This window comes from Somniosus microcephalus, chromosome 3 (assembly GCF_052327205.1).
Source record: "Somniosus microcephalus isolate GS21.2 chromosome 3, FLI_Smic_1.0, whole genome shotgun sequence".
Taxonomy (NCBI): Eukaryota; Metazoa; Chordata; class Chondrichthyes; order Squaliformes; family Somniosidae; genus Somniosus; species Somniosus microcephalus.
The window spans coordinates 125,800,105-125,812,301 of NC_140989.1; the positions used below are offsets into that span (position 1 = coordinate 125,800,105).

The 12,197-nt window shown below is 40.0% G+C and overlaps 2 protein-coding genes across 3 annotated transcripts in view; one reads left to right on the plus strand and one right to left on the minus strand.

Annotated features, from left to right (window-relative positions):
- Positions 1-12,197, minus strand: part of sertad2b (SERTA domain containing 2b) — a 542,965-nt gene that overhangs the window by 203,692 nt on the left and 327,076 nt on the right. The gene's annotated exons all lie outside the window — the stretch shown is intronic.
- spred2b (sprouty related EVH1 domain containing 2b) overlaps positions 1-12,197 on the plus strand; it is a gene marked incomplete at its 5' end in the record, with an annotated part of 77,309 nt that overhangs the window by 56,248 nt on the left and 8,864 nt on the right. Inside the window, one exon of the mRNA XM_085977748.1 lies at positions 9,667-9,816. Coding sequence (XP_085833874.1) covers positions 9,667-9,816 — 150 coding nt within the window. The remainder of the gene's footprint in view (positions 1-9,666; positions 9,817-12,197) is intronic.

Genomic DNA, 12,197 nt, shown 5'->3' on the forward strand with positions numbered 1-12,197 from the left:
GAGGTCTGTCTTGCTAGTGAGAAGAACTGCTTCATTTCTCGTGGTAGACGCTACAATGGCTTATAGGAAGTCCTCTATGATTCGTACTTATAGCGTCAAATGACATTTTCAGTGGTGTTTTATGAGGAGCTTTAACCTGTTTCCAGAGCGTTCTGAAATTCCTTGACATTTATTTGTTAGACTGCCACCATCACCTGCCCCCTCCATCTGAAATTTTGTTTCTGGGGTAGCAATTGCAAATTTCAGTGAATCTCCTCCTGGGTCCCAAAAGTATCAGCTCGTGGGTGGGTAGGTATGCCACCTTCTACTGATCACATCCTGTCAGTGTTTATTGGTGGAAGTTGCTGGAGTCTAGAAGAAAGATTGCCTACTTTATACAGTCATCACTGGACATTCTCCACCTGTCGAACTTCCACCCTCCCTTCTCAGTGCCTTACCAGTAGATGGGTGGTATCCATTATTGCTTATTTAATTTTGGGAGGGTTTTGAGCAAGATGTCCAAGCTTTTTTGCCTTTGTGGACCATGAAGCCTTAGAAGCCACGTATAAAATTTAAATCCATATTCACAATTTGTATAAATTTCAAGCTGCAGATCTTGGTGTTTTGATTGAATTTATCTAACTGAGGCAACAGCAATAAACCTCCCAGTCCACAAAATAAGAAATATAAGTGCACATGACACTAACTTAATTGGGATTTGAGGGCTGATTGCCAGGGAGCAATGGCTGCGTGCTGTCATAATGCCACAGGTTAGACGCCCCTGCTCTAGTAGTTAGCATTTATCATATTATACTCCAACTGTTGCAGAAAAGTGACTTGTAATGTAAATATGTCAATGAATCATTCAAATAGGTTGGAAGAAGTTAACTTTGTTTTATGCACTTTTTTGGACTAAACAAAAAAGTTCATCCAGATTAATGGTTGCATTGGTGACTTAATTCAGTAGCAGTTCTGTGGGCTTCTTTCTTTCACTCTAAGTTGTCATATTGCATTCCTTTACTAGATTGACAAACTGTTGTCAGAACCAGATTGCCTTGCTCATCTAAGTTGCCCTCCTTTGAGGAATTGCTGCTTTCCATTGATGGTCAGCGGAGTTTGAGGACTTGAGTCATAATGCCAGTGGCACGAGCTTGTTTAAATCCAGAATTACCTGAGAGTTGATGAACAAATGCAGAGGAGTTGATGTAGATATTTTTAGTGCTTTTCTGTCCCAATTTTTTTTATGGGATGTGGGCATCGCTGGCAAGGTCCTCGAGAAGGTGGTGGTGAGCTGCCTTCTTGAACCGCTGCAGTCCATGTGCTGAAGGTACTCCCATCGTGCTGTTAGGTAGGGAGTGCCAGGATTTTAACCCAGCGATGTGGATTGTTTTCCGGTTGTATATTAAAGTGTACGCACTAGCATAATTGCAGCACAGAATATGGGTTATGCCATTAGTTACCTGGTGATGCATGCTCGGGTAACTAATGGTAGATTAGGCTATATCAATTCCATTAATAAATTCTGTCATCCAGCTCTATGACAAAGATAAGATCATCACCAGTTTAATTTTGTGAATTTACTCTGTTTTAAATGTAATAGCAATAATTACTTATAAGCAATAGGAGCAGGAGTAGGCCATTCAGTAAGATCATGGCCGATCTACCTCAACTCCACTTTCCCACCCAATCCCCCTATCCCTTGATTCTATTAGTATCCAAAAATCTACTGATCTCTGTCTTGAATATACTCAACGACTGAGCCTCCACAGCCCTCTGGGGTAGAGAATTCCAAAGATTCACAACCCTCTGAGTGAAGAAATTTCTCCTCATCTCAGTCATAAATGGCCGCCCCCTTATTCTAAGACTGTGATCCCTAGTTCTAGACTCCCCAGCCAGGAGAAACATCCTCCCAGCATCTACCTTGTCAATCCCGTTCAGCATTTTATATGTTCCAATGAGATCACCTCTCATTCTTCTAAATTCTAGAGAATATAGGCTCAATCTCTCCTCATAGTACAATCCCCTCATCCCAGGAACCAGTCTGGTGAACCTTCGTTGCACTCCCTCTATGGCATATATATCCTTCCTTGGGTAAGGAAACCAAAACTGTACACAGTACTCCAGGTGTGGTCTTATCAAAGCCCTGTATAATCACTGATCTTTCAGAAAAAAATGTTCCTTTTGATTGCATACTATGGCCTGGATTTGATGGGAAAGAATATGTGCCCTAAAGATTCCCAACAAATTAAAGTTTTTCAACTTCTTAAAGATGTGTAACTGAAAGATTTATTTTACACACTGATTTGAAATGTTCAGAAACTGTTCTAGATCAACTATTCTGTTTTTATTTTTATGGCACAGAAGTTTCACCCTTTGATTCACAGAACATTTCAAACACATTTAGTTTCTGTATGGAAAGTTTTAACTAGATGTTTTTAGGAGAAAAACAGTTTTAATTAGATCAGTGTTGACTGAGCTGCAGCATTAGCAGAAATCTGATGCAGTTTTTGATTGACATTTTAATATGTCGACCGAATGGCCTTTTTGTATATACGGCAGACTGATGGATGGTGCAGATTTGTAAGTTATTTTCAAAACCATTTTTTTTTAAAACAGCGGCAAATAGTGATGGAAGTTGAAGGAAATCTGTAAGCTGATAAACTTGTACGTTTTTTAAGAGAAGGTCCACTTAATTTATAATCATTAGGATAATTGTGTGGTTTTTTTTTAATTGATTTAATTTTTCTCTCCTTATAACAGTTTCTAGAATGCTGTCATTTTCAATTAAATGAATCTGTTTTACAACTTTGACTGGGTTGGCCTCTGCTCGCTGACAGCAATAGTCTGCAGGGAAATGTTATTGCAGTTTTTCTGACATCACGCATGTGTGTGTGTGTTACTGTGTGTGTGTGTGTTAGTGTGTTACTGTGCGTGTGCAGTGTGTTACTGTGTGTGTTACTGTGCGTGTGCAGTGTGTTACTGTGCGTGTGCAGTGTGTGTGTGTTACTGGGTGTGTATTACTGTGTTATTGGGTGTGTGTGTTTGTGTGTGTTACTATATGTTACTGTGTGCGCCGTGTGTTACTGTGTGCGTTACTGTGTGTGTGTTACGGTGTGCGCCGTGTGTTACTGTGTGCGCCGTGTGTTACGGTGTGTGCGTTACTGTGTGTGTGTTAATTAATAAAGCTTGTGGTTCCCATAATGGAATTTTAGTTTTGATTGCACTTCCGCAATAGTCACGCTATCAAATCAGGATTAGTCTCTGTCAAATTGCACAAACAAAATACAAACTTGCATTAAAAATGTCCTAAGTGACCAGTACAAATGTATTAACTCTAAAATATTTTACAATGAATTACTGCACAGATTTTAGCAGCTAGCAAGGGATCTGATAACCTACTGAACAATTGCCTTTTACACGGGATTCTCTGAACTAATGATTGATCCTGGCAATGGACATTAGCCAGGGAAGTTCACAGATTTTGTTTTCCAATGTTCATGAAACAAATTTATGACATGGCCGCTCCATGAAATATATTTCATATGCCATGGAGGTGACCCAATTGAAAGCAGATGGTACTACAGAGGAAAAAATAGTCTCAACAGAATCTGCCACAATCACCACATACACTCGGTTCCCATTTTAAATTAATGTTCTCTTTATAACTGCATTGCGTAAAGAGATGGTTGAAATGTAACTACGTGACGAGCCATAGGCTGTGATCAATATCCCATTTATAGCTCAGATCCCTCATTTATGCCTCTGTTCATATTATAGTACAGCACAGAAGTAGGCCATCGAGTCTGCGCCAGCTCTTTTGAAGAGCAATCCAGTTAGTCCCACTTCCCGCTCTTTCCCCATATCCCTGACATTTTTTCTCCTTCAAGTATTTATCCAATTCCCTTTTGAAGGCTGAATATTATCAGGTCAGCCTACTCTGTATAGTACAAGGTGTATGTTCTCCGCACATACTCTCTGGAATCAGTGTGTTATGGCACAGGCACACACCATTTGGCACTTGCGTTCTATTGGCTCGAAAAGAACTACCTACTTAGTCCCTTTCCCCATATAGTTTTAACTTTTTCAAATATTTTGTCACTTCTCTTTCCAAAGTTACAATGGTGTCTGCTTCCAACGCCACTTCTGCTGGTCATTCCATGTCCCAGCAACCCTCTGCATGGAAAAACATTCTTCTAATCGTCCCTTTGTTTTTTTTTTAGATAAATTTATGCCCTTGAGCTACCAACTTACCGACCAAAGGAAATAGTTTTTCCCCAATCTATCTTGTCAAAATCCTTCATAATTTTGAACACCTCCATCTGATCTCCAATTAACCTTCTCTGTTCTAAAGAAAAAGCTCCAATTTCTCTAGTTTCCCCTCAAACAGTTAAAAAGCATGGATGATTAACAGACTTCCTGCTGGAATATAATTGTACAGCAGGAAGCCTGTTAATCATCCATATTTTCCAACCTGGAAATTTCCTTTAGGAGGCGCGTTACATTTTCTGATAGAAACATAACTTTTGTGCGTAGTATTGGGCTTCAAAACTGCTGCCCCAATCCCCGAGTGACATGACCATTTGTTTTTATATAAATTCACAATAAGAATACCCTATAGTTACATTAAAACTTAGAATATTATTTTGAAAGTCGAAAAGTTGCACTTGTAGCAGTAATCAATAAGTAAGTTAGATATAATAGCAAAATACTGCGGATGCTGGAAATCTGAAATAACAACAGAAAATGCCGGAAACACTCAGCAGGCCAGGCAGCATCCGTGGAGAGAGAAACAGAGTTAACGTTTCAGGTCTGGGACCCTTCGTCAGAACTGGAAAAAGTTAGAGATGTAACAGGTTTTAAGCAGGTGCAGAGGCAGAGATAGGGGAGGGGAGGAAGGAACAAAAGGGACGGTCTATGCTAAGATGGAAGGCAGGAGAGATTAAATGTTGTAAATGGGGACGGCAGAATCATCAACAGCTGCCGTCTGGGGAAAAAATGGGGACAGGGGTTATAGTCTGAAATTGTTGAACTCGATGTTGAGTCCAGAAGGCTGTAAAGTGCCTAATTGTAAGATGAGGTGCTGTTAACTCTGCTTCTCTCTCCACGGATGCTGCCTGGCCTGCTGAGTGTTTCCAGTAAGTTAGACATGTTGGCCTTCTTACCATATTGCTCCATATGCAAAGAGCACTATTGGGTTGTAGTCTACCGTCTGTGTTAGCATAGATTCATTTTAGTATCGATACCGTTAATGACTTGTTAACTTCGTCCCTTGCAGATTGGAAGGTTTTTTTGATCTGTTTGTGTTTTTTTTCTCTACTAACCATATGTCAGTGGTGTCCTTCTACTGAGCAGCATGTTGTACCCAGCCTAAATTCAGCGTAGTCCACATATGGTACCTAATTATTCTTGAAATGGTAGACTGCAGCAAGTTTTTGGAGTTTAGAAATATCCTATTGATCTACTAATGGGATTCAGTAACAATTCAGATTTCTATCAGTAAATTTAGTGTGTACTTGCAAAAGATACTGATTGCATCGTGGAGTGGGTGGGTGGAATGAAAGTCACTGCTTTATATTTATCATTACTTCTGTCTAAAAAATAAAACGTGTAAAATTTATAGGATCTGAGTGGAGAGCAGCAAGAGCTCTGTAAACTGTTGATTAACAATTAATAGCTGGTGAAATTTTATACCACAGCCATTTTTGAGTTATTTTATTTGTGCCTGTGTACATAATAGTAATGAAAAATAAAACTATCTAGAGCATTAACAGCACCATCATTCGATGCATTAACAGCACCATCATTCGATGTATTAACAGCAACATGCATTTTCATAGCACACCTTGTGTGTGGAAAATGTCTCAAACGCTTTATATTAACATGAACACTGAGCAGGAGGGGGAAAGGGAAAATTAAGAGGGTTATGGTAGGGTGAAAGAAGTTTTGAGATTTTTGAAAGCGGGAGGGAGGGGAGAGAGAGGACAACAGAAATGGGCAGGGAATTTCATGAGGACAAGAGGGTATAGTGGATGAAGTAGGGGACCAGGAAGAACCCTATTAGATGCTATTTACTGCTACCTACTTACTATTGCATACAATTTAGAATCTACTATTCAAATGCCTACATTAAATTGTGCAATGTACAAGGTGCTTTATCAACACTAAATCTCCTGTACATTCTAGTGAACTGTGTACTATTATAGAAGAACTTGCAGATTTTGTCGTCTTCTACTGTTGACAAGAATGGCCATTGTTCTCTTGCATCTGTAGTGTGTCATAATCAATGCCCATTCACCTCTGGCCAGTCAGTCTACTGTTATGTGCTGGCTTCAGATTGTAAACTCGGAAAAGTATCTTACAAAACAGCAGACTGTCCAGGGATGGGTTACAGCTGTATAGACCTCTTGCTGGTTTTAGAGGCGATAAATTCTAGGCTGGATATATACCTGTAATTGAGCCAGTCTCTCTGTGTCTGTGTGTGTGTGTCTGTTTGTGTGTGTCTCTGTCTGTGTGTGTGTCTCTGTGTTTTACTTTGTCAGTCTGCGTGTCTGTCAGTCTTAGTGTCTGTCTGTCTCAGTCTGTGTCTGTGTGTGTGTGTTTCTGTCTGTCTGTGTGTGTGTTTCTGTCTGTGTGTGTGTTTCTGTCTGTGTGTGTGTTTCTGTCTGTGTGTGTGTTTCTGTCTGTGTGTGTGTTTCTGTCTGTGTGTGTGTTTCTGTCTGTGTGTGTGTTTCTGTCTGTGTGTGTGTTTCTGTCTGTGTGTGTTTCTGTCTGTGTGTGTGTTTCTGTCTGTGTGTGTGTTTCTGTCTGTGTGTGTGTTTCTGTCTGTGTGTGTTTCTGTCTGTGTGTGTTTCTGTCTGTGTGTGTTTCTGTCTGTGTGTGTTTCTGTCTGTGTGTGTTTCTGTCTGTGTGTGTTTCTGTCTGTGTGTGTTTCTGTCTGTGTGTGTTTCTGTCTGTGTGTGTTTCTGTCTGTGTGTGTTTCTGTCTGTCTGTGTGTGTTTCTGTCTGTCTGTGTGTGTTTCTGTCTGTGTGTTTCTGTCTGTGTGTGTTTCTGTCTGTGTGTGTTTCTGTCTGTGTGTGTGTGTTTCTGTCTGTGTGTGTGTTTCTGTCTGTGTGTGTGTGTTTCTGTCTGTGTGTGTGTGTTTCTGTCTGTGTGTGTGTGTTTCTGTCTGTGTGTGTGTGTTTCTGTCTGTGTGTTTCTGTCTGTGTGTTTCTGTCTGTGTGTTTCTGTCTGTCTGTGTTTCTGTCTGTGTGTTTCTGTCTGTCTGTGTTTCTGTCTGTCTGTGTGTTTCTGTCTGTGTGTGTTTCTGTCTGTCTGTGTGTGTTTCTGTCTGTCTGTGTGTGTTTCTGTCTGTGTGTTTCTGTCTGTGTGTGTTTCTGTCTGTGTGTGTTTCTGTCTGTGTGTGTTTCTGTCTGTGTGTGTGTGTTTCTGTCTGTGTGTGTGTTTCTGTCTGTGTGTGTGTTTCTGTCTGTGTGTGTGTTTCTGTCTGTGTGTGTGTTTCTGTCTGTGTGTGTGTGTTTCTGTCTGTGTGTGTGTGTTTCTGTCTGTGTGTTTCTGTCTGTGTGTTTCTGTCTGTGTGTTTCTGTCTGTGTGTTTCTGTCTGTCTGTGTTTCTGTCTGTGTGTTTCTGTCTGTCTGTGTTTCTGTCTGTCTGTGTGTTTCTGTCTGTGTGTGTTTCTGTCTGTCTGTGTGTGTTTCTGTCTGTCTGTGTGTGTGTCTGTCTGTGTGTGTGTCTGTCTGTGTGTGTGTCTGTCTGTGTGTGTGTCTGTCTGTGTATTTCTGTCTGTGTTTCTGTCTGTCTGTGTTTCTGTCTGTCTGTGTTTCTGTCTGTCTGTGTTTCTGTCTGTCTGTGTTTCTGTCTGTCTGTGTTTCTGTCTGTCTGTGTTTCTGTCTGTCTGTGTTTCTGTCTGTCTGTGTTTCTGTCTGTCTGTGTTTCTGTCTGTCTGTGTTTCTGTCTGTCTGTGTTTCTGTCTGTCTGTGTTTCTGTCTGTCTGTGTTTCTGTCTGTCTGTGTTTCTGTCTGTCTGTGTTTCTGTCTGTCTGTGTCTCTGTCTGTCTGTGTCTCTGTCTGTCTGTGTCTCTGTCTGTCTGTGTCTCTGTCTGTCTGTGTCTCTGTCTGTCTGTGTCTCTGTCTGTCTGTGTCTCTGTCTGTCTGTGTCTCTGTCATAGTCTTTGCGTGTCTCTGTCATAGTCTTTGTGTGTCTTAGTCTTTGTGTGTCTCTGCCTGTCTGTGTGCGTCTCTCACTCTGTCTCTCACTCTGTCTGTCTGCTTCTATAGGTATGCTGTTTAATTTCCATGCCATTGCCCAGAATTTGTTTTTCTTTTTTTAAATCTCGTACCCTGTAACCATTTCTAATAATCTCCTGCTTTTAAATGTTTTTGTCTCCCTCTGTCACTGTTTATCTTGCACTGTGACCTCCCTGCCCGCCCCGTGCTCCCTCACTCACCACGACCCCCTTGCTCCCACTCCCCTAGGTGCGCATGCTGTCTTATTCTTACTCAACACAATACGCCGGCTCAGTTTAGCACTCCACTCTAAACCTGATCCCTGTGGTTACCCAGGCGGCTGTAATTATATATTACTGGAATGCATTCACATCCTGCTTTAAAAAAAAAATCACATTGCTGATTCCCAGTTGTTCCAGCTTTTCTTTCTTTTTTTGTTATCCTATAAAAGTTGCTCTGCCAGATTTGTACAGAAAACGGAATGTGTAGGGCACTGTGCTCATCCCTACACTCTTTTCCAGTGATCTGTTGATTTATGATCAATCATTCTGCCCCCTTGGGGTTTCAACTTTAAAGGATGCATTAAAACAGACTGCAGTGGTCATATTGTAATTTTGAATCTCTGATGTTAGAAGGGTGGAGATCTCAAGTTAAACGAAGAGGGGAAAACAAAATCTTAAGCAAAGAAGAAACATGTGTCTAGAACTCTAGTGGGAATAAATTAATAGTCTGTGTGGGGACCACACTATTTTGTTTGTTGTGGTAACAAGTATTTTGTGACCGTATATATTTGTTACAGAATGTTTTTATTGGAAAATAATATTAAAACAGTTTTTGTCTGAACCATGCACTATAAATTCTGGTATTTTATGGAAATGGCAGTAATATGTTAGCAGGATTGGCACATTAAGTAAATCTCCCAAAAAGGAGCTTTACTCCAGAACTGCCCAAAGGAAAAGGGGAAGTCTGTTCCTAATCTGTTAAAGCTGCAGTTCCCCATAATTAATCCCGATTATAAAGTTCATCCTTAGACTAACAAATGTTAAGTTCAAGAGGTTGCAGCTTTTGTGACTGCTCAGTTTCCCGTACTCCTCTGAACAAGAGCATGAGCTGTGAAACACGCTCTCCAAAGGAAAAAGATCTGTTGATTGGTGAAAATGAAAGTTGTTCTTGCCAGAGGAACACCATTAGGTTATGGTTCAAAGTGCAGATTTAAATACGTTGGTAATCAGTTGATGCATTTCCAACTTTCCAATTAACTGGGACACGTAACTTTGGAGATGTGACTCATATGCCAAGTGTAGGTTTTTAACTGTAGGGTATTGCCTCTCAACATCTTTCTAACACATCTGAATTCATTTTTACTTATTTGTTGTGCAGATGTTGAAGTATGTTTGCTATCGGATCTGGTTGCTTTACTTGCCTTATGTGCTGACGAGATCTGTCCTTGTTTTCTTTATAAAGACTGCAACAGATAGTTCTTCGAACTCCTCAAACAAGAAAGAGCAGCCAGTAAGGGTGCTCACTCCTACAATCAGCGAACCTCACCGGCCTCTATTTGCTCTGGGACACGCACACGATCATCACAGCCCTGACCACTATCTTCTGGAGCAGGTGAGGGTTCTATCCTACCATTCACTAATCTGTTCAGTAACTGCATTTGTTATTTTGGAAGGGCTATGGCCATTTGCGTGCTAACCATTCCTAAGAGTAAGAACAAAATGTATTATGGAAAGATGCTTTAATATTACAACTTTTTACCTGTCTTGGAGGAGCAACAGTGTGTCCCAGGTCTGATGGAGACCTAACTGAGAGCGTGACTGGTGGAATCTTGCTGTCTGAAGATTGTCGACCAGACATAAAATACAGATCATGTACCAGAAGACACTCATATTTAAAATAGGGTTTCTGTCGGAAACTTTCTCAAGTCCTGCCACATGCCATCTTGGTATGTTCAGTTTTGTTTTGTTCTTTTTCGCCATTGATTTATAAACAAATAATTCAAACTTTTTTTTTCTAATGTGACGAGTAGCGAAGCCTGTAGTATGGTACACTAGACTGGCTTCTCGTGATCGCTTTCCAGAACAGATGTCCTTAACCCAAGAGCAGATCTTTAGACCCAGATTTCCGTGGGTTTATAATACCATCAGTTCTCAGTTTCCACAAAAGTGGGCAGCCAACGGGGAACAAAACGGGGGTCTTCTATTAGCTTTACTCTGTCCGTGTAAAAGTCCCTAAAGTTTACCTGTAGTCCTGTGCCATGCAAATTATAAAACAGAAGCCATTCATTTTCATGAAGTCATCTATCTTTTTGATAATGGAAGATGAGAATTTTTTTTTACGTGGCGGGTTATGATCTGGAATGCACTGCCTGAAAGGGCGGTGGAAGCAGATTCAATAGTAACTTTCAAAAGGGAGTTGGATAAATACTTGAAACCGAAACATTTGCAGGGCTATGAAAGAAAGACAGACTTGCATTTCTGTAGGGCCTTTCCCGACCTCGGGACGTCGAAAGCCCTTTACAACCAATGAAGTACTTTTGAAGTGTGGTCACTGTTGCAATGTAGGGAAAGAGCAGAGGAGTGGGACTAATTGAATAGCTTTCAAAGAGCCGATGTAAGCACATTGGGCCGAATGGCCTCCTTCTGTGCTGCAAGATTCTGATTTAACTCACTCCAGGGCCATTATAATGGGAGATCTAATTTTGGTTATTGAGATGCAATCCAATCAGATTTTTTTTTTCTTGAATTAAAAGTACTGAACTTTCCCTCTAACCGAAGATGTAGTCATTAAAATATTTAACTGTGTCCGGTTCGTAATTCTCTGTAAACTCTAAATTTAGTTTAACTTTCCAAAATGTGAAGTGTTTCATATTACCTTTAACTTGCCGTAGCTTGTAAAAGTTGTAGCACAGGTTTCGGAAGGTATTTAGAGAACAATGTGTTCAATTAGCAGGAATTTATAGCAAAAATTCACTTAACATGAATGCAATCTGACCTGAAAGATTGGGACCATCAAATACTATGAATTTATGTGGACTGGACTATAATTATAAAATACATCCTTTGAATTTACTTGGATTCTAAATTTGTTTCCAAAAATATCTCTTAAAATTGCCAAATCAATAGTTAACTCCACCAAAATAAGTGACAGTAGAAAATTGAAAAAAGTATACATCTGAGTACTATCCCTAAATGTCCTGATAACCAGATATTCAGATTTTATATGAATGCTCTTGCAAGCTTAATGTTTAACAAAATATATTCTGGAGCATTTATTTTGTAAATCTGAATCTGAAGATGAGGTTAATTTCGATACATATTGGAACTGACAGCAGGAATTAAAACAGTAAAAAATTTACATGCTACTAAATCCAGTCCGATGAACCCGTGCATCTGAAAAATATAATCTTCATTAATTTAAGTTGTATGATTGTGCAAATAATCTGATTACCAATTCTTTCTTCAAGAATTAACAAGCATAAAGGCAGAGAATGATCTGCTTTATTCTCAAATTCTGTCCTCTTGAGCATCCCTGATTATAATCACTCAAACATTGGTGGCAATGCCTTCAACTACCTAAGCTCTGGAATTCCCTCCCTATTCCTCTTCGCCTCACTACCTCTCTTTCCTCCTTTAAGACGCTTCATAAAACCTACCTCTTTGACCAAGCTTTTGGTCACCTGCCCTAATTTCTCCTTCTGTAGCTCGGTGTTTTGTAGCACTCCTGTGAAGCGCCTTGGGACATTTTAGTAAGTTAAAGGCGCTATATAAATACAAGTTGTTGTTGCTTTAGGATTGTGTTTTGTATAATCCGATATGGAACCTATAAGTGAATTGTATTTGTGTAAGATGAGCATTGGTAAAGAACAGGTTTCTGAAACTCAAACACTTTGATCTGTTTCATTTGTTGGAACCTTCTCCAAGATCATTTGACGTTAAGGCTTTTAAGACCCAGAGAATAATTTATATGCAAGAATGATTACAAAGCAACAT